This window comes from Acomys minous (assembly GCF_964271855.1).
Source record: "Acomys minous genome assembly, chromosome: 15".
Taxonomy (NCBI): domain Eukaryota; kingdom Metazoa; phylum Chordata; class Mammalia; order Rodentia; family Muridae; genus Acomys; species Acomys minous.
Window position 1 is genome coordinate 51,070,546 of NC_140497.1, and position 23,123 is coordinate 51,093,668.

Here is a 23,123-nt window from a genome sequence, read left to right on the forward strand (position 1 = left end):
TGATGTAACTGCTTCCTGAAGGACATGTAGGTAACGGTGCTTATGAGGGCTTGGATGTACAGTTCATCTGGCAGAGTGCTGTCTAGCATGGAGGGAACCCTGGCCTCAATCCCTAGCACTACATGAAACAGATGTGATGGTGCATGCCAAGGACTGATGGATGGAAGCAGGAGGGTAGGAGGTTCAAGGTCATCTAGGAATACACGTTCTAGGTCAGCCTTGAGCATATTAGACTCACCCACTCCCCTCCCCAACACACACACACACACACACACACACACACACACACAAACACACACACACTCACCAGAAAGAGAGACAGAGAGTATTTTTCTCCAGAATCAGTCCTATTACTGTCATCTCATCACACCTATTGTTAGCTCCCACTGCTGAGTATGGGGTACCCCCTGTACAGAACATTTCCACTGGTCAGTCCAATGTCAGGGCAGCCACAGTGACCATCTATCCCCTCAAGGTTGTGGCAGCAGGAATTTGATAATTAGGCAAGCATAAGAAACATAGGGGGAAAAGTTAAGAAAAGAGAAAAAAAGATGAGAGAGAGAGAGAGAGAGAGAGAGAAATTTGTGATTTTGTTTAACCTTCTGTCTTAGAATTGATCTGTTAGCTACAGATAGTAAGACCATATTATGTCTCTTTCTGTAAAGTTATTTCTTTCAACGATTAAGAAAAATCCATTTAATTTTACAGAATACTTCAAGATATGCAGAGCTACTACTAATCCTTTAAAGACATTCCCATCAGTGTTAAGGAGCTAATGTCCGTGGTGTACTAATAAGCACATACTGGTCTAAGGTATCATGCATTCAGAACCAGCCTTGTAGAGTCAGTTTGCTCCTTCACCCTTATGTGGGTCCAGGGCTCAGCCTCCACCCTTAGACTTTGAGCACACCCTTGTTCACTGCATCCCCTATTCCCCACTTGTTTTGTTTTTGAGACCAGCTGCCCCAGCCTTGGACTCGGGAGTCTTCTGAGTAGCAGGAACTACAAGTGTGCTTCCTCCGCAGTGATTCCGGTGATAGAATGTTTTAGAAGGGACTGTTGTAGTGTGGAAAGAACGATCTGGAGCTAAAAGTCTGAGTGATATCAGAAAAAAAATCACTCAGCAATGATTGGCTGAGCCAGAAGACTAGTCATATCTGTCAGCAACAGGCTAAGGACGTTGGTGATCTGTGCTTCCATAAATAGAGAAGATGCTAAGATTCTGGGAGTCATATATAGTCATCTAAGGGGTTCCGAGAGAATTGCCTGCATGACGTCCCCCTAATATTCAAAGTCATGCATGGCCAAGGCCCTTCTGTAGAATGACAGAGTGAAACTGGCATGAAAACGATGCTCGTAATCAGAGCGAGCAGGACTTTGAGACAGGAGTTCAAGGTCAGTTGGCTGCATAAAATGAGAGGTTTCCATAAACTCTTTCACAAGCTTCTACAACATTTCAATATGACTTATAATAACTAGTGCAATGTAACTGACAAGAACACTATGTGAGACCTACCAATAGTGTATATGTCAGGGGCACATGACTTTATACCTCTCAAAATAACTTCTGTTACTGTGCTTTTGTGATTGGCTCTCCACATTGGCCTGGCACTCCCAGGACTGCTCTTCAGCCTCAGCCTGCCAAGCACAGAGATTCTAAGCTATAACTGAACAAGCCTTACTTTCTCCAGTGTTTTAACCCTGAGGTTGGTTGCATCTATGAACTCAGAACGCATGGGTATGGGGGTGTCTACACATGGATCACAGAAACAAACAAACAAAGTGACTCAGAGAGGAAAGCTTTCTTAAGGGGGACAAGGGCCCTATGGTCAGGTGTTAAGTATTTAACATGAAATGAGTTCTTCACAATGTGTTGAGTTTTATCGTATTTTGGCTTGTTTATTAGGGTTTTTTTCACATAGTAACAGGCATGTGTGGTGAGTGGCCCTAAGAAGAAAGTGTTCCTGGATACTTAATACAAGCCAGGTTCAGGAGTGGCCACACTGGGCCTGGTGGCTCAGGCTTGTGATCCCAAACACCCAGGAGGTTGAGCTCCTGATTTTGGCCAGGAGCAATAGGAGGGGGCACTCTCACAGTCTACAGTCTGGAGACACAGGGGGTGGCCAAGAGGGACAGGAGGCACCCTCTCGCAGTCTACAGTATGAAGACATGGGAGCTGCAGAGATGCCTCTGTGGTTCAAAACACTTGCTGTTCTTGCATTTTCCTATGTGGAAGCTGACAAACACCTTTAACTCCAGTGAGCCTGTGGCAAGTCAAGCACATGGCACACATGCATCTACATATATTAAAGAAACCATAAACACAAGAAAGATAGGTGTCCCTCTGAGTGTTGGGTGCACAGCTGCAATCCTAGTTCTTGAGTGCTGAAGCAGAAAGACTAAGTTCAAGGTCAGTCTGGGCTACAGGGGTAAACTAGTTCCTGACCAACTTGGACTACAGAGATATTTCCAAACGTATCCCTGAAAGATAAGGAGACTCTTAAAAAGATAATAATGGGCCAGGGAATGGCTCAGCTGGTAAAGATGCTTGCTATAGCAGTCCAAGCCAGAGGACCTGAGTTTGCTCTCAGGTATATGCATGTGATGGTAGAAAAAGAGAATCAACATAAGGTCCATTGTCCTCTGACCCCAGTCCCTCCCATTCATGTTCCATGATGCCTGTGCCTGCAACAGTGCCAGAGGAGTGTGCGTAGCAGTAGGAGACACAGGGAGAAAGCTCAGTGCTAGAGGCTTGAGCGGCACTCCTGCTCAACTGCCACAGTTGTCTCCCCAACAACTGGTGCTACATACACTGTGAGACTTTTGTCACAAATAATTATACCCTAATGACTTCAATACAGTCACTTATTATAGAAAATTCTCTGTTACACTATGGAAATTTCTCAGATCTAGAAGTCCCTTAGCAAATTTCAGAATTTCATGTCCATGCCATTGGCTCCTACCAGCTGCATTTGGAACATAGCTTTTCCTGTCCCTACCTCTGAGAATCTCCTTCCTTGAGCTGAAGAGACAGCTCAGAGGCTAAAAACCCTTGTTGTTCTTCCAAATGTCCTGAGTTCAATTCCCAGCAACCACTTGGTGGCTCACAATCATGTCTAATGAGATTTGGTGCCCTCTCCTGGTGTACAGGTATCATAACACATTGTACATAATGAATAAATGAATCTTTAAAAAAACAAAGAAGAAACCAACCTACAAACAAGAAACTCCTTCCATCATAAGGTCTGTCCTCAGTCAGTGATCTGTGTTGTGCCTGTGCCTAAATGAAGCAAAAAACACTCCCCAAAGTGACACACTCTTAGACAGTTGTAATTCTAAGAAGGAGTCAGTGAGGGGTCAGTCAGGCATCCCAGGAGTCATTGTAGAGGGTATAATATTTAGTAGAAGGCTGTGACATTTAAGGGCACAGTATGGAGGGGCCCTCTGGACATTCCAGTAAAGGAATGAGTAAAGTCCAGAAGCCTAAAAGCTAAGGAGTTTTGCCAGAGCCAAGAAGTCAATGCTGCTCAGGGAAGGAGCAGGTTCTAGGAGAAGCAGGTACAGTCTACTTCTCTATGAGTTGGAGGACAACCCTGATTTATTGTTTCAGAATTGTGTCTCTGGCGATGTCAGCCACAGGGGCAAATAGGATGTCCCTCAGCACATACTGCGCTACAAAATACCCCTGCAAGAGAGAAATGTCTGCTGTTGTTTTTGAGGTTTTCAGAAGGAAAACCTGACGAAGATAGGCTCAGCAGACTAGGCTCCACCGAGGGTCTACCATGTATAAACAAAAGAGACCTTAACCCTGAGGAATAGGGATGGAGATTGAACCCAGGTGTGGTAGCTCAGGGCTTTAATTCCAGCTCCTAGAGAGACAAAGAATCCAGTTCCCAGGTCACGCCTCTGCTATTAATGTAATTACATAGCTGTGTGCATGGAACGAAGTTGGCAAAATGCTGGCTCATCATGTAAAGAATCCTGGGCTAGAGGTGTGAGTCCAGTTTTCTTTAGAGAAAAAACTAGTATGGGCACAGGCATGCCTAATTAATTGAGGTGTGGATAGCTGGTCAATATCAGTCTTGCTTGCATTAATTGGTCACAAGCCCTCATCACTGTTGCCAATGAAGAGATCAAATCTGACTCTTGGGGGAGGATGACTCAAGTTCCCGGATCAGCATTAGCACCATGGAAGGTGCTATTGTCATCTTTTGTGCAGGTATGGGGCTTCTCTCCTGGGCTGTTTTGTTCTTCTTGGAATCCAAGGTGACTGCAAGTTTAGGTCAAAGACATTTTTGGTTTAAGCCAATGAGAACAGGACAATATGTACAAAATGATGGAAGGAAGTAAACGTTATTGTAGACCAGGCTGGTTCAGGACGCAGAGGTCTGCCTGCTTCTAGGTGTGCAGGGATGCTTCTCCACTGGTACAGTGCTTGCCCAGTACCATGCACCTACAGAAGCCCACAGTTTGATTCCCAGCATTGGATAAACCTGCCTTTAGTCCCAGAAGTTGGGGCAGAAAGAAGAGCAAAGGTTCTAGCTTTGACTGAGCTACAAGAACTCACAATACTCACTCCAAACTTTTTTCCCCTGCCCCCACTCCTCCCACTCCCAGGAAGCACTGCTTGCACCTTTTACATGATGGGTGAGGAAAGACCAGGGCATCACTTCTCCTACTGGCCAAGGGACTGCCCAGAGAGAACTGTTCAAAGTAAGTGGAGAGCTGGGGGTAGAGGCTGGGTAAAATGAGACCTGAGTTTCCTGAGGCTTCTGTGTCAAGGGGGAGATCTGCCTCTCCAGGGAATCTGCTTAAACTTTATGCTGTTTGTTGTGGCTTTTGGCACCTCAATGCTTAAAAGATTACTTCAGGAAGTCCGAAAGGATGAATGGATGTTTGCCAGCTTCACTCAGGGCTCCTGTGGAGGGAGACTGGATCCCTCTTCCAGGAGGTTACAGAGAGGCATGGTTTCTGTTCACAGCCAGGAAGAGAGGGTGGAGGTATGATCATATCCCTACTGTGGCTCTAATTGATATAGTGCTGTGTCTGGAGTGCCTGAAGATGCTCAGTTCATTTCTCTGAGTGTAACTGTTCTAGGAACCTACAAAAGACAGACTAAGGCATGAAGAGACTAGTACATTGTTCAAGATAACGCAACCCATACAATGCTAAAAATGTAATTTGCCAGAAGTCAAATCTGACAAGTATGTATTCAACTAACTCTATGTCTGTCTGTCTGTCTGTCTATCTATCTATCTATCTCTCTCTCTCTTATCTATCTACCTACTCTCCCTCTCTTTTTCTCTGTCCTGTTGGAGACAATAGGCCATAGAGCCAATGTTCAGCCATCTTGTCAGAGCCTGCACCTTTAAGTCTCTGTTTTTCCCAGAGCTTGCCTTTCACCAGTAACTAGCTGACCCTGTTGTGAGACAGCAGTTAGACTAAAGACAGATAGGGATGGAGTGGCCCTGTTGTGAGTCAGCAGTTAGACTAAAGCTAGATGAAGACAAAGCAAGATACCCTGTGTGGCAGGACATGATGCCCCTGCCTGGAATTCCCTGTGTTTTGAGAGAAGCCTGCAGCTGGGTTGCTATAGCAATATGCTTCCCTGCCTTCAGACTATAAGAGCTGCTGTCTCACGATTAAATTTTAATCAATCAGACGTGCTCTCCTTTCTTGTGTCTTGCCTTCTCAACAGGAGACCTCACTTCTGAGTTTTAGTCAAAGCCCAGGTTGGGTCCCCACCCCACCCTCTCTCACCCTCTATCTACTTTTGGGTTTTGGAGACAGGGTTTCTCCATGTAGCCTTGGATGATTTAGATCTTACTCTAAAGTCCAGACTGGTCATGAACTCAGAGAACTGCCTCCCTCTATCCCCTGAGTGCTAGGATTAAAGGCATGTTCCATGGCCACCTAGCAATATCAGAAATATTTTAACTATTTTACCTCTGGGCTTTTACCTTATAAGTTCTTCTGTGGTACATTTAATTATTAAGAAAAAGTAACATGAATGGTATGAAGGGTATTTTTAGGGGGTGGTGGTGGTTGGTTGATTTTTGTTGTTGTTTCAGAAAGCAGTGAAAGAAAAAAAGATAAAAGGATAGGACAAGATGGTCCTCGTTTACCTGAAGTCAAGTGTCATCTGGTGGTTGGGATGTAACTCATCCTAGGTGTACCTCATGCTTAATCCTAGCTGCATCTCATCACAGCATCATTGCAACAAAGCCCCACCCACTGGTACTAGGCTGTAATACAAACCCTTGGGAGGCTGAAACAAACACCATTTCTTCCAGTTCCAGGTCAGCCCTAAGCTGTGTGTATACACCAGGAGTCCCAGTTCATACCCAACTACAGTACCAGACTGTGTCAAGCTGAGTGCACAGCTGTAAGCCCAGCCTTCAGGAGCAGGGGCAGGTCGATCTCTGTGAGTTAAATAAATCCTAGTCTACGTAGAGATTTCCAGGACAGCCAGAGAAACATAGTGAGAGCCGGTCTCAAAAACAACAAATCAAAAGAAACAAGCAAAACAACAGGCTAGGGACAGATCTGTTTGTAGAGTGTTTGCTCAGCATGCTTGAGGCCCTGGGTTCAATGCCCAGAGGGCTCTGTGGTCCCAGCCATCTGATTGGAGCATAACCTAGGTGGAAGCCTGATGGTCAGAGGTTACAGGGAGGGATATTTAATCAGGGCTGTTGCTGTGCCTGGTTTATTATCTGTTTTTCCTACAGCTGGAGGGACAGGCAAGCAGATGGGCTCTGGGGCCAGGTGGGCAGAGGAGCTAGGGCTCAGACTGACAGGCTTGGGAAGGAAAGACTGGGAGGTGTGATGCAGCTATCGGGTAAAATGAAGCCAGGCATTGAGTGGGAATGTCTGAAGTAATTTATTAGTTTGTTTCTTTTCTTTTTTAGAAAATTCATTTCCCTCAAAACAGATGAGTTCACAGGGTCCATAAGACTAGCTGTCCACGGGAGCTATCACTGGTGGTAGGCCCACAAAAAAAACCTTCTAGACATCTGGAATTTATTGACTGTAAACTAAAGGCTTTCACCACCGTGAGGAAACCAGGAGACATCAGTGAGGTGGCAGCAGGTTCCAGGAGAGGCTGTAAGAAGCTCAGGGTAAGTGAGTGTGTCTGTCCCTAAAGAGTACCCCAGAGCCACCCCTCAGAAGGAAGCCGGACAGAGTCCTCTCCTGTATTCCCAGTCTGATGGCACAGGCAAAGGCCTTGGCCAGACTCCAGGCAAAGACCAAATGCCCCATCTGTCTGGATATCCTGACAGACCCAGTCACCATCGAATGTGGACACAACTTCTGTCACCCCTGCATCAAACACTGCTGGACAGTGCTGTTGGACAAGTTCTCCTGTCCTGTCTGTGGACACCAGTGCCAGAACGGGAACCTCAGAAGCAATGCCCAGCTTAGAAGGATAATTGAAGCTGCCCAGCAGCTCCATAGCAGGAAGAACAAAAAGAAGGGGCAGGAGAGCAGTACAAGTTATGAGAAGCACAACCAGGTCTTGACCCTCTTCTGTGAGGATGACCTGCAGCTGCTGTTTGACCAGTGCATTGGGCCTGCTAGTCACAATGGCCACCAGGTGACACCCATTGCACAGGCTGCATCTCACCACAGAGAGAAGCTTCAGGGCTTCATCAAGATGCTCATGTCTCAAATGAAAGAAGCTGTAGAGTCACTCAGCGTTCAGAAGGAAAGAACCTTGGCCCTGAGTGTGCAGGCAGAACCACAGATGTGGGATCTGACTTTTGAATTTAAGCAGCCGAACCGGTTTTTAGATCGGGAGCATCGGGCAGCATTCTCCAGGTTAGAGCACCAGGAGAAGGATACTGAGCAGAAACTGCTTGAAAACATAGCAGCATTCAAAAACTATGGCTCCAAGCTCAGAGATCTGCTGAACCAGGCGGTGTCTAACATAGAGCTACCTGAAGCAGAAATGCTGTCCACACTCAAGGATTTCCCCCAGAATATGGAGACTGAGATAAGCCCTCCTCTTTTCTCAGTTCAGTTTAGAAGAGAAACTTACAACTTTCCTCTCCATTATTCAGCACTAGAAAAAGTTATAGAGCAATTTACAGAGCAAGTAACTCTAGACCTGGAAACAGCCCATCCAAACCTGCTTGTTTCTGAGGATAAAAAATGGGTAACTTTTGTGAATGAGAGACGATATGGTTCTGTTTCTCCAAAAAGGTTTAGCAAGAGCCCTGTTGTGTTGGGCTTTCCTCATTTTTCTTCTGGGAGACATTTCTGGTAGGTGCAGGTAGGAAAGAAGGCTGAATGGGCTGTTGGTATCTACAAAGCTGATTTGCCCATCAAGGTAAGGCAGTCCTCTATCCCCCAGGGATGCTGGAGGATTGTCTGGCAAGGGGACCACTTCGATGTCTCAGGAGCTGACCCTGACTCTCAATTTGAGCATGCCAGAGCCATTGTTGTTTTCCTGTACTGTGAACTGGGAGAGCTTTCCTTCTATTGCATGCCTGAGAGATGTCACATCTACACCTTCAGGGACACCTTTCCTGGTCCTGTTTGTCCTTATTTCTACATAGGACCTCATTCAGAACCTCTTAGACTCTGTTCTGCCACAGGTTCTGAATGAAGCCCCACATGGTGGCCTTATGAGGTCTGTTCATGTTCTAAACTCCTCTGCCCCCAACACAGATGTGCCACTACCTGCTGTCCAGCTGAAGACAACTTGGAATGTGTGTTTTTCTGCACTGTCTTATTGCTAGGATTTTAGGTGTGAGCTTCTCTGCCGAACAATTTTTTAGCCATGTTCTTGTTATGTAACCTGATTAGCCCAAAACTTTGTATGTTGATCAGGCTATGATCAAGGTGTCAAGCATTGTTCCATCAAAACTTCCTGTATTCTGGGTTCACAAACATGGAACAACACATTAGGCTACAGAAATAATATTTTGCCTCTAAACCCCATGCCTATCAATGATATAAGGCTGAGCTATACACTTCAATGTTTTCATCTTTGACATTGTCTTGGTAAGTCTACCAGGCTAGCCTTAACTAACTTTGAAGGCTGTCCTGGAATAGCCATCTTGTGTACCTGGCATTACAGGTTTGCATCAGTGCCCAAAACTACCTCAGAAAGTTATAGGAGTTTTAAGATTTTTTTGTCTACTTTATAACCAAGAGGGCCTTCCTTAGTCCACATTAGCTTTACATTATATATATATATATATATATATATATATATATATATATATATATATATATATATATCAGAGGCTGACCTTGAATTCCAGATTGTTTAACTTCTGTCTCACAAATATACAACCTTAGTTTCCCTATAACTGTAGAAACACTGTAAATATTATTAAGAAATTAGATTATCAAAAGTAGAGTGATGTTGCTGGGTTTTCATTTAAGTACTCAAATAATCAAGGTTACCTTTTCTCCCCACTCCCTGCCTTCCCAGCCTCATTCTTTTCCCACTTCCAGGACTAGGCATTGGGTTCAGGGGGCTAACACCATCAGCCCTGTTAGATTTAGGTGTAGTCTTGCTAAGTTGTCCAGGCTGAACATGAACTTGTCATCCTTAGTCTTCAGTTTTTCATGCAGCTGGCATTGCAGGCCAATGCCTTTAGTCTTTAATACAGTTTTATCAATTTTTATTCAAAAATTAGTATTTCTGTATGTGTGTGAGAGAGTGGGACAGACAGACTAGAGTTGAGGGTGTGGAGGTCAGGAAAACCTTCCCTCTTTCATCTTATGTCCCCATGATTGCATTTGGGTTATCAGGTCCGCATGGCAAGCCCTTTCACTTGCTGGGCTATCTCAGGCCCTAAAATTTGATCTGATAGAGAAGGGAAACAAGGGAAAGGAGGGGACTCAAGTGTGGCTGTTGAGTTAGAGTTCGATCAAAAAAGAAGCACCCTGTATCTGTGCAAAGCAGGGTGACTATTGACATTGGTAATGTCCTTTAGAGTTGAAAAGTTGCAGGAAAGCATTTGGGATGATGTCACCAGAAGGAGACAAATGTTGGAGGAGATGGTTGTAAGCTGATGTAAACACTACCTATGTTCATGTGGTGAAATGTGACAAGGTTCCCAATAATGCACTGTTTTAATCCAAGAAATAATTTTTTCCATGAAATTAATTTAATAAAGATGAAGTGGCTCCTTGTATGCAAGAAGACTGTTCCTCAGGGTCTTGTGTTATCACTTTCACCTTCTCACCGTTTTTCACTTAATTCTTAAATTTGTGTAGGCTTGGCGGCTCAGGCTGCATTTCTGGCAGGAGAATGTTTTTTGATTTTGGGGTGACAATGGCTTTTGGCACTTCTCTTCATGCTTCCACCTCCAGAGGGCTGGGATCACAGGCAGGTGCTTCCACACCCAGCTGCATGCACTGTTCATGATGGAGCCTGCGGCGTTATACAAAGCAGGCTAGCTAACAACTGCGCTGTCTCTCAATTCTAGAAGTGAATTTTCTTTTCCATTTATTACCAGCCTGTGATCGCAGAAGAATTTAATCATAGCACTCAGGGGGCAGAGGAAGGGGGATCTCTGTGAGTTCCAAGGTAATCTGATGTTCAGAACTACAGCCAGGAGAGCCAGGGTTATACCAAAGAATCCCGGTCTTGAAAACCAAAACGAATGAACCAAAATGACAATGTATTGTGTGTGTTCATACGTTGGCACTTGTGCCATGATAGCCATGTGGAGGACATGGGACAGCTTCCTGGAATCAGTTGTCTCCCTCCAGTTTGTGGGCTACAGAAAACTACCTCTAGTTCCCGAGAATGGGATGCCCTCTACTAGCCTCTGTAGGCATTAGGCACTCATAGAGGGCACACAGGCACATCCATACATGCAGGCAAAACCCTCATACACAGAAAATAATTTAAAACATATACTCTTCTTCAGTCAGCAAAGGACCCAAGAGCATCCCCATTGCTTTCTTTAGTAGCATCACTCATGCACACTGATGATTTAGTCTGGAGCTGCCTTTGCCTCTGGCCTGGTGCTGTCAGGAGGTGGTGAAATTTACGGGCAGATTTGAATAAGTAACATTTTCAGTTTGCATCCAGTAGTGCCTTTTGTTGTCCCAGGCTGGCTATGAACTCACTATGGAAAGTATTGATTCCTCACATGCTGATATTACAGACCTGGGCCACAAGGCTCGGTGAAAATAATACTTAGTTATGGCTTGTTATTAGTCAGAATCTAACTATAGCAAAGGCTAGCCTTTATCCCACAGCAAGCCTGCTGCAGTTTCCAGGGTACAGAGACCACTGTTATGAGCCACACACAGGTCACTTGAATTTCTTTTTTTAAAGAAGATTAATTTTGATGTATGTGTAGGTATGCACATCTGCATGTAGGTATGTGCATGTGCCAAGCCAGCCAGTTTTGTCAGATGACCTGGAGCTGGAGGTACAGCAGCCAGTTTTGAGCCACCTGACATGGGTACAGGGAATAGCTACATCCTTGAGGATGAGCATCCATCTGCAATCTAATCTTCTGCCTGAGGGACTGATGACTGATTGTGCGGTGCTTGGATGGCATACAACCTCTAGGTGGAACGCTCCAGCCAAACCCTATGTCCCTGAGCTGGAGACCCAGTACTAAGGCTACAGGTTGTTGTTACTGAGATTGGGCATCATGGAGCCCCAGCTCCATGTGTAGCCAAGAGAGGTGTGAATTTAATCCTGCTGCTTTCACTTCATGAATCCTAGGGGCATAGTCTTACCCTAGGCTTTAAGGCTGCAGCTTTAGAGGGGCTTCCTCATCAAGGGACATATCAGGCAGCAGATATGCACACTGTGCAGAGACATACCTGCAGGCAAAACACCCAGACCCATACCATGAAACAAGAATTTACAATAAAAAAGACCTCTGACTGGTGAGTTAAGATATAAACATTTAGAGAGGGAGATATTTGGGATGCTCACAAGCAGACCTCCTGATGTCAGACTATGGCTCAATGGCTCAGCGGTTACCAGCACTTGGTGCTCCTCCAAAGGACCTGGGTTTGGTTCCCACCACACACTTGGCGACTCACAACCATCTGTCAATTCGAGTCCAGGAGTTCTGATCGAATCTTCTGGTATGCTCTGTCACCAGGCATGCACACTATACGTCCATATTAGCTGGTAAATATTTATACATAGAAAATTAAAATTAAAAACCAACCTGAGAGAAAAGGAATACAGGGGCTGGTGAGGTAGCTCAGTTGGTAGCATGCAGGAATCCCTGAGTTCTATTCCTATTCCACAAAGTGAACAAGGATCTGGATCACCTGTATTTCCACCACTTGAGGGGTAGAGGTAGAAGGATCAGAAGTTCAAAGTCATTCTTTGGGTTCATATGGAGTATGGGGCCAGCCTAGGCTACATGAGACCATGCTTCATGTATCAAGAACAACAACAAAAATAATATCACACAAGAATATCGCAGGAGAAATTTGAGCACAGGGTTTAGGATGTATATCACAAGAGAGTTGTGAACAGCCACAGCTTTGGATTAGGTACCAGTTTCATTCATAGTCATAAGAAATGGCAACCTGGGTGTGGGAACTGAACTCCATCTTCTGTAAGCTCTGTACACACACTTACCCACTGAGCCTCCTTTCTAGACCCTGGGAACTGTTAAAATATGGCTTCCAAATGGGAATGTTATTTGTTTTTGGAGATTCACCTACATTACCAGCAGAAGGCATGGCCATGTTCATCTTGGACGAAGAACCCTTTTAGGTAGTCACAGCCTTGGCTGTATCTAAGGGAAACAGGAGTCTTTAGAATGGAACAGGAAACAAGCTTGTTGTTTTGATTTCTGTGAAAGCTTTAGTTCAGTCTGCTGAAAATTATTTCTTATTCAAAGATTTTAATTTCATACACATGTGTGTAAGGGTATGGGCCTGTGCTTTCAGGAGGCCAAGGGCACCAGATAACCTGAGGTGTAATAGCAGGCAGTCATGAGCCCTCTGATGGGATTAAGAACAGTAAAAACTATTAATGTCTGAGTTACATCTCCAGCTCAAATGTTCCCAATAACTTATGAAATTCAGGAATGTAGAAAATTGACTGGTAGTTGTTGTCTTTCACTCACTGTTGGTCTGAAAGGAGAGAAGACTGGAAGTGCTCAGCTGTGAATGACAACAGTGTTAAGGGGAAGACTTTTCACTAAAATATCAGGGTATGCTTCTGACTGTGTAGGAGTGGGGACAGAGGTCACAGGACAGTGGCTCCCCTTCAGGCACCCTTCCACTCTCACCTGTACAGAAGAGCCGACAGGCCAGAGATCATCTCTAGGGCTAGGATGGCCAGAATCAGCTCAAGGTTCAGCCAGCTGGGCTCAGGGAAGGAATGCTGCAGGCAGAGGCAGAGGAGGAGTACTGTGTTCCCTGAAGGAAGGAGGGACAAAGACAGGGTTGGGATGCTGCTCTTCTGTTTGCAGAAAGTTCCTTTCCGTTTGCTCTCCCTAGCTTGTTCTATTTCTCTCTGTTTCTCTCAGTGTCTCTGTCACTCTCTCTATCTTATTCACTCTCATCTATCTATCTATCTTTCTATCTATCTATCTATCTATCTATCATCTATCTATCTATCTATCTATCTATCATCTACTTATCTATCTGTCTTATGTTTATCCAATTACCTTAAACACTTGTGACATCCTAAGTGATAGAATTTTGTTGTTATATATAACATATGCTTAACATTAAGCAAGAGTTTATCCTAATCAGAATGCACTGTACATAGCCTAAGCATGTGTCTGCTTACCAGAAAGACCAGAAATCACATGCTTGGAACTTCCACTCCACTGGCCCTAGAGAATGGAAATTTAATTTAAAAAAAAATTAGTAAAACCTGGATGATGGCCCATATAGTTTGGCCTGTGGAATGTTTGTCCAACATAGATGACAACTGGGTTCTTCCTGCAGAACTGCATGAAATCAAAGATTGGACGTGCAACCCTGGAATTCATAAGGTAGTGGCAGGAGGATTAAGCCAACATTGCTCCATGAGCACTCATCTCCAAAAAGCAGGAGTTAGAACCCACCAACTTCCCCTGGTGGACTCTGTGAGCAAGAAACTCTGCCCACCCATCCAGGCTCTGTGAGGATCACTCATCCCAGCAGTCAGGAGGCAGAGGCAGGTCGATCTCTCTGAGGTTGAGGACAGCCTGGTCTACAAAGTGATTTCCAGGACAGCCAAGGCTATCACACAGGAAAACCTTGTCTGGAAAAAAACAATACCAAAACCAAACAACAAACAACAGCTCACCCATCCTCACTGTGTCTTCTCTCTCTCCTGAAGTGTGCTCCCTTAGCCTCCATCAATAGCTCTGGGGTCCTCACTGTGTTCTCTGTACTGTAGTGTGCTCCCTGAGCCTCTGGGGAGTGGATGAGCCTGTGGTTTCCCTTTGGTAACACCCTAACAGAATATACAAGACACATTCATTCAGTAGAACCCAAGCAGATTTTCTAAGGTCAAAATAGGAAACTGAGTCAACAATCAGTGTATGTGTATGTATGTGTGTACTTTTGTGGGAGTGCACAAGCACATTCCTACATGTGCCTGTGGAGGATGGGGAAGGATCATAATTGTTATCTTCAGGAACACTGTCCATCTTCATCGAGACGGGGGTTCTCACAGGCTTGGAGTGCATCAGATGGATTAGAATGGCTGGCTACAGTCCCCTGAAATACTACTGACACCACTTTCTCAAGTGTATGGATTACAAGTGTCAACCCCTATATCCATCATTGTCATGTGGTATGTGGAGACACTTTCTATGGAATGGAATGAGCAGCCTGTTGCTGGAGACTGTGAGGATGGAGAGAGTGGGTGTGTGTGGCATGAACAGTTTTAAAAGAAAATCCCAGATTCTTCTGTTTTATCAATTAAATCAGGAGCCAGAAGCTGGGGTGAAAACCCTCCTAAGTCAGAGAGGCAGAGAAAGATCCCAGCTCATCTTGCTACTGTGCTCACCTCCCTATATTAATGGCCCATAAGGCTCACTAGCTCAGCTTAAGAGCTAAAAAGCTAAAAGCTAAAGATCCCTTTCTACTTCTACATGCTGTCTTCTGACCAGAGATGCTCCCTGCCACTGAATTCCATTCTCTTCCCCCATGCTCCCCCCATACCCTCTCCTCTAACTCTCCCCACACCTGATCTCCACCCCTATTACCCTCCTCAACCAGTTCTCTCCTTCCATCTACTTCAGGTGTCTGTTTTCTTTCCCTTTCTAAGATTCAAGCATCCTTCCTTGGGCCTTGCTTGACTGCTTTGAGTCTGTGGCTGGCAGCATGGTTATCCTGTACTTCATTGATAATGTCTATTTACTTGAGGTTTTTATTTGTTTGATTTGATCATTTATTTTATTTTATTTTTGTTTTGTTTTTCAGATTGGGTTTCACTTTATAGATGTGGACTTGCTTTTTAGACCAGGCTATCCTCCAACTCACAGCGATCTCCCTGCCTCTGATTTCCCTTGTGCTGGGGTTACTGGCCTGCCCCAACTCACCTGGCTGATATCCACCTATAACTTAGTACATGCCATGTGGGTATTTACAGGTCCTGGATACTTCACAGAGGACGAGTCTTTCTAGTTTCATGTATTTGCCCGCAAATTGCATCATGTCTTTTTTTTTTTTAAGTAGCTGAGCAGTATAATATTTTGTAATTGAACCACATTTTTAAAATCCATCCTTTGATTGAGGGACATCTAGCTTGCTTCCAGTTTCTGGCTGTTACAAATAAATCTGCTAAGAACTTAGTTGAGCAAGTGCCCTGGTAGTTTTGTGGAGCATCTTTTGGGTATATGCCCAGGAATAGTATAGTTGGGTCTTGAAGTTGATTTATCTCAAAGTTTCTTAGAAACCTTTCTGATGTCTAAGCCTGTTGAACATTTCTCTAAGTACTTCTCAGCCATTAGATATTCCTCTGTTGAACGTTGTCTGTTTTGCTCTACACCCCATTTTTCACTGCGCTCTTTGGTTTGTTGGCGTTATCTAAGAAGTGGATTCTGTTGGCTCATGGATCCCCAGGGTTGATTTGGTAGATCTGGCAGGCTAGGCAAGTATCCCTTTACTCCCTATTAGCTTCATCTGAGTCCCCATTGAAGCTGCACATTCAGTCAAAAAGGATGACCTTCCATTAATTGAGGAGGATAGGTCTTTGGTCAAGGGTATACAAGTAGAGGCAGTTCCCTGACAGAACATCCAAACAAGTTATTTTGGTTTTTACAGATAGGGATTCTCTGTGTAATAGCTCTGGTTGTCCTTAAAATTGCTCTGTAGAACAGGCTGGCCTGAAACTCACAGGCAACAACTTGCTCAGCTTCCCAAATAGTAGGCTAAAAGGAATCCATCACCATAGCTGCCACCATGGCTACCGCTGCTACTACCACTACCTGGCTCAGTATTAGTTTTGAAAGTTGTACAGTAATACAGGAGTACAAAAAAGGATAATGAGCCAAATATATTAGTATTTTCAATTCCAGCTAGTATTTCTATCTATCTATCTATCTATCTATCTATCTATCTATCTATCTATCTATTTTTAAAGAAGGTGTCATGTATATAAAGCTGGCCTCTAATTCCCTACTTAGTCTAGAATGACCACAAATTTTTGAGTATTGTTGCCTGGTGGCATATTGTGGTGGAGGATGTTTTGCTAGAAGACAAGTTCTCTCAGTCTAGCTCAGACTGGCTGTTACCTTGCCATGCCCTTGTCTCAGTAGAGAGAAATTAGGGTTGGGGACAGGCAGGCATAACCAATTGGTCCTAGTTGAGGTGTGTATTCTTGGTGAAATCAGTCATGGTTGTGTAATGTGGTCACAAGTTCTCATCACTTCTTATTCTTGAAGGGATCCAATCTAGCTCTTGGAAGATGATGACTCATGCTCCAGGGTATGGGCTCTTACCATCATGGAAGCTATTGTTGTCATCTGGTATGTAGGGGTGGGGTTTCTGTCCTGGCAAGTTTTGTTCTTCCTGGTATCCAAGGTGACTGTAGGTTTAGAGGAAAAAAATTTGCATTTAGGCCCTAAGCCAAAGAGAACAGGACAGACAGATAGAAAGTGAAGGGAGGTAGGTAACTTGCTCTGTAGTCCAGAATGGGATAGAACTCAGAGATCTGCCTGATTCTAGGTGTGCAGCACTTATATTTTTTAGAGCAGAGTAGGGATGCTTCTCCACTGGTACAGTGCTTGCCTAGTATCATGCACTTATAGAAGAAGCCCATGGTTTGATTCCCAGCATTGCATACACCTGCCTCTAATTGCAAAAGCTGGGGTAGGAAGAACTCAGCTTCTAAGGTTGACTGAGTTATAAGATCTCACAGAAATTTACCCTCAATTTCTCTTTCCCTTCCCCTCCTACTTCCACTCCCAGGAAGCCCTGCTTATTTTCTTGGTAGAGTTCTCAATCCTGGCATCATTTATCTAGATGTGTGTGGAAAGATCAGGGCATCACTTCTGCTACTAGCCAGGGAACTGCCCAGAGAGGACTGTTCAAAGTAAGTGTGGAGCTGTGATGAAGTGGGAGGTGGGGGGTGGGTAAAATAAGATGTGGTTTTCCTGAGGCTTCTGTGAGATGGGGGAGATGTGCCTCTGCATGCAATCCATCCATCTCTCTCTCTCTCTCTCTCTCTCTCTCTCTCTCTCTCTCTCTCTCTTTCTCTCTCTTCTCTCTCTGTCTCTTTCCTTCCCTCTCTCCCTATCTACCTATCTATCCAACTATCCATCTATCTATCTCTCTATCTATCTATGTATCTATCTACCTATCTATCTATCTATCTATCTATCTATCTATCTATCCATCTGTCTATCATCTCTCTTTCTATTCTATTTTTTGAGACAGGGTTTGTCTGTGTAGCCTTTGCTGTCCTGCAACTCATTCTGTAGACCAGGATGAACTCTAACTCACCACGATGCCCCTGTCTCTCCTCCGAGTGCTGGGATTAAAGACATGTGTACCACCAGTGTGGATCAATCACTTATTTTTCAGACTATCATTTCCCACATAGCCAATCTGCATTCAGATTTATGATCCTCCTGCCCGAGCCTCACAATTACTGGCATTTCTGGCTTGTGTAACCATGCTGCGTCAAGAAATGTTGAAGTAGTCTCTACCAGAAGTCAGGAATTGGACTAATTATGATTCTTACTGTGAGACAAATCACACTGTTTATGTTTGGATAGTTAGTGAGGAAACAAATATTGACGTAAATATTCTTAGTTTTTGGCAAAAGGGGGTGTCTGATTGTTTTAGAGGTTCTGTTACTTGGTGAACACGATGACCAAGGCAAGCTGGGGAGGAAAAGGTTTATTTGGCTTTTACTTCCACATTATAGTTCATCATCAAAGGAAGTCAGGGCAGCAACTCACACATGGCAGGAACCTGGAGGCCAGAGCTGATGGGGTGCTTCTCCTGGCTTGTTCAGGCTACCTTCTTACAGAACCCCATGACCACCAGTCCATGGATAGCACCATGCACAAAGAGCTGGGCCCATTTCTTCATCACTCATTAAGAAAATGTACCACAGGCTTGCCAACAGCCTGATGTTATGGAGGCATTTTCCCAATTGAGGCTCCCTCCATTCTGAAGTCTGTAGCTTGTGTTCACTCCAGTCAGCATCCTGATGAGTGACCTTAGTTGGATCAAAAGGGAACCTGGATGAGTGAGCGCTGAACTAAGGTAGACTAGAAAGGAACAGGTCCTGCTGGATCTGGCCTTTGGGCTCTAGCACTGTACCTGGCACGCTCTGACACTAGCGCTTCTGTTGGAGTAGGTTTCCTTCCCAGACTCTTCTAAGGATTTTAAAAGAACCTATCAAGCTGACTAAGTGGTACATACCTGTAATCCCAGCATCCAGATGGGTCTGGGCTACAAAGGGAGTTGAAGATCTGGGGCAACAGGGAGGGATTCTGTCTCTAACATGATGTTTTTGTGAGGTGTTAGGATGGGACCCAGCGCTTTGTCTATGCTCAGCCCAAGTGCTGTACCAATAATGTCCATCCCCAGGACCCTGGCTTTCATGTTTAGCGACAAGTGTTGCACATCACGGAAGTCAGAACGATTTGGTGAGAGTCATTTTTTCCATCTTGTGGGTCCTGGGAATTGACCTCAAGCCCTCAGGCTCAGAGGCAAGAGCCTTGCCCACTTGTAGGTATTCTTTCCTCATGGATTATGGCAGCTTTTGTTGTTTGGGTGTCAGGACAAGGTCTGCTCATGTAGACATTGACTAACTAGTCTGGAAGTCTATGTGAACACTCAGTTGAACTAGCTAGTATCCATCTGCCCCTGCCTCCTATGACCTGATATTACATTTTTGACTCGACACACACAGCTGTTTTTATTGGGGTGGGGGCATGGTCTCAATTAATACAGACTGTCCTCACATTCAGTAAACAGCTAAGTTTAGCCTTGCATTTTGTGGTTTTTCTCCCTATGAAGTTGCATCTTACAGGTAGTGGGGGAATACACTGTGGAAGCAGATGCCTCCATTGGTCTGGATAGCAAGTTGCAGAGAATAAGCAAGGGTTAAGGAGACACTGTTTAAAAGGAGAAAGATAGAGAGAGAAAGAAAGAGAGAGAGAGAGAGAGAGAGAGAGAGAGAGAGAGAGAGAGAGAGAGAGACAGAGAGAGACAGAGACAGAGAGACAGAGAGATATATAGAGAGACACAGAGAGACACATAGAGAGAAAGAGACAGAGACAGAGACAGATATAGACAGAAAGAGAGAGAGAGAGACAGTGAGTGAATAAAAAATGTTTTTCTAGGCCTGTTTATACTATATATTTGTTTTGTTTTTATTTTTGGAGACAAGGTTTCTCTGTGTAATCTTCGATGTCCTGGAGCTCATTCTATAGAGTAAGTTGGCCTCCAACTCAGAGAACTGCCTGCTTCTGCCTCCCCAGTGCTAGGATTAAAGGCATGCTCAACAACCTCCAGGCAAAACCAGGATGAGACTGTGTCAACAGATCCAAGCTGAGTACACAGCTTTTTAAGCACACCCCTCTGGAGTCAGAGGCAAAAGGATCTCTGTGTAGTCCAGGATGGCAAAGTCTATAAAGTGAGTTCTAGGATAGCTAGAGCTACATAGTGAGACCCAGTATTTAACTAACAAACAAACAAATAAAAACCAAATAAAACCAACCAACCAAAAAAGGCTAAAGTGTATCTCAGTTTGTAGAGTGTTTGCTCAGCATGCTTGAGGCCCAGGGTTCAATACCAGGGAGCACCTGTGATCCCAGCCCTCTGTTCTGAGCACTTAGGAGGTGGAAGCCTGATGGTCAGAGGTTACAGGGAAGGATATTTAACCAAGGTTGTTCTGTGCCTTGGTTATTCTGTTTATTTTCACAGCTCTTGTTGGAGGGACTGGAGAGCAGATGGGTTGTGGGACCAAGTAGGCAGAGGAGCTAGGGCCTAGAAGGCTTTGGAAGAACAAGTTATGGTGCAGCTCTTGGTTTAACAGGAGCCAGCCATTGAGAGGGGACATCTGAAGTTAATTTATTATTTCGTTCTTTTTAAAGAAACGTATTTTCCCTCAAAACAACTGAGTTGCCAGAGTCAAGAAGACTAGCCCTCTTCCAGAGCTGTTATTAACTGTGAGCCCACGCAATGGACCTTGTTGGCAACTGGAATTATCCAGCCTAGAACCACAAAGGACTCAAGGCTTCCACCTCTGTGGGGAAAACAGGGGCCATCAATGTGTTAACAGCAGTTTCCAAGAGGGACTGTGAGAACTGAAGGAGTGAGTGTGCCTGTCCCTGGACAGTACCCTAGCCAACCCTCAAAAGGAAACCAGTCATAGTCCAGACCTGTATTCTCAGTCTGATGGCACAGGCAGAGCCCTTGGCCGGACTCCAGGCAGAGACCAAATGTCCCATCTGTCTGGATACCCTGACAGACCCAGTCACCATCGAATGTGGACACAACTTCTGTCACTCCTGCATCAAAGACTTCTGGGCAGTGCTGCCAGGCAGGTTCTCCTGTCCTGTCTGTCGGCACCACTGCCAGATGCGAATCCACAGTTGCAACACCCAGCTCGGAATGATGATTAAAACTGCTCAGCAGCTCCACAGCATGAAGAAGAACAAAAGGAAGGGTCAGGAGAGCAGTACCAGTTGTGAGAAGCACAACCAGGTCTTTACCCTAATCTGTGAGTATGACCTGCAGCTGCTGTGTGACCAGTGCATTGGGCCTGCTAGTCACAATGGCCACCAGGTGACACCCATTGCACAGGCTGCATCTCACCACAGAGACAAGCTTCATGGCTTCATCAAGCTCTTGGAGTGTAAAGTGAAGGAAGTTGAAGAGTCAATGAGTGTTCAGTATCATAGAATCACAACCCTGAGTGAGGAGGCAGAAGCACAGAGGGGGAAACTGACTGCTGAATTTGAGCAGCTGGACCAGTTTTTATATCAAGAACAGCTGGCAGCATTGCACAGGTTAGAGGACCAGGAGAGGGATACTGAGCAGAAACTGCTTGACAACATAGCAGCATTTGAAAACTATGGCTGCAAGCTCAGAGATCTCCTGAGCCCAGTGGTGACTAAGAGGGAACTATCTGAAGCAGAACTGCTGTCGATAGTCAAGGATTTCCACCAGGATGTGGAGACTGAGATAAGCCCACCAACATTTTGTGTTCAGTTCAGTTATTTAACTTTCCTCTGGAATATCTCCCGAATTCGGCCCTAGAAAGAGTAATAGAGCAATTTACAGAGCAAGTAACGCTAGACCTAGAAACAGCCCATTCAAAACTGCTTGTTTCTGAGGATAAAAGATCGGTAACATTTGCAAAGGAAACGCATTGTGGTCCTGCTTCTTCAAATAGGTTTACCAAGTGCCCTGTTGTGATGGCCTTTCCTCATTTTTCTTCTGGGAGACATTTCTGGGAGGTGCAGGTAGGAAAGAAGGCTGAGTGGGCTGTTGGTATCTGCAAAGCTGATTTGCCCATCAGGGAAAGGCAGTCCTCTATCCCCCAGGGATGCTGGAGGATTGTCTGGCAAGGGGACCACTTCGATGTCTCTGGAGCTGACCCAGACTCTCAGTTTAAGCATGCCAGAGCCATTGGAGTTTTCCTGGACTGTGAGCTGGGAGAGCTTTCCTTCTATTGCATGCCTGAGAGATGTCACATCTACACCTTCAGGGACACGTTTACTGGTCCTCTTTGTCCTTATTTCTACATAGGACCTCATTCAGAACCTCTTAGACTCTGTTCTACCACAGGTTCTGAGTGAAGCCCCACATGATGGTCTTATGATATTTGTTCGTATTCTAATCTCCTCTGCCTCCAATGCAGATGTGCCACTAGCTTGCTATACCTTGTTATGTCTTAATATATTTTATCAATTTGTATTTCAAAATTAGTGTGTGTGTGTGTATGTGTGTGTGTGTGTGTGTGTGTGTGTGTGAGAGAGAGAGAGAGAGAGGAGAGAGAGAGAGAGAGAGAGAGAGAGAGAGAGAGAGAGAGAGAGAGAGAGAGAGAGGGACACACAGATGGACTATAATTGAGGATGTGGGTGTCAGCAAAACTTCCCCTCTTTCTTCCTATGCCCCAGGGATTGCATTTAGGTAATCACATTTGCACAGCAAGCCCTTTTTCCTGCAGAATCATCTCAGGCCCTGAAATTGGCTCTGGATACAGAAGGGAAACAAGGAAAAGAAAGGGACTGATGAGTGTCTGCTGAGTTAGACCTAGATCAAACAGGAAGTATCTACATCTTTGCAAAGCAGGGTGAGTGTAGACAGTGGTAATGTCCCTTAGAGTAGAAAAGCTGCAGGAAAGCATCTGGGATGATGTCACTAGAGAGAGACAAATGTTGGAGGAGATGGTTGTAAGCTGATGTAAATACTACATATGTTCATGTGGTGAAATGTGACAAGGTTCCCATTAATGCACTGGTTTGTCCATGAAATTTAATTTTAATAAAGGTAAAGTGACTCTTTTTATGTAAGAAGATTGTTCCTCAGGGTCTTGGGTTATTACTTTCACATTCTTACAAATTTCCACTTAATTCTTAAAATGTCCAGGCTTGGTGGCTCATGGTGTATCTCTGCACTGCACTCTGCCTCTGGACTCACTGTATAGTTAGGATGATCAGATTCTTAAACCTCCACATGCTGACATTACATGCCTAGGCAAC

General features: G+C 44.7%; 2 protein-coding genes across 2 annotated transcripts in view; both read left to right on the forward strand.

The window, feature by feature from the left end:
* Nucleotides 1-23,123, forward strand: part of LOC311583989 (tripartite motif-containing protein 75-like) — a 135,688-nt gene that overhangs the window by 42,566 nt on the left and 69,999 nt on the right. The gene's annotated exons all lie outside the window — the stretch shown is intronic.
* On the forward strand, nucleotides 7,186-8,266 carry LOC311585015 (tripartite motif-containing protein 75-like; the record flags this gene model as incomplete). The annotated part of the gene is made up of 1 exon (XM_084759810.1): nucleotides 7,186-8,266. Exon 1 carries the CDS (start codon nucleotides 7,208-7,210, stop codon nucleotides 8,264-8,266), a length of 1,059 nt encoding a protein of 352 aa, XP_084615936.1. The 5' UTR covers nucleotides 7,186-7,207.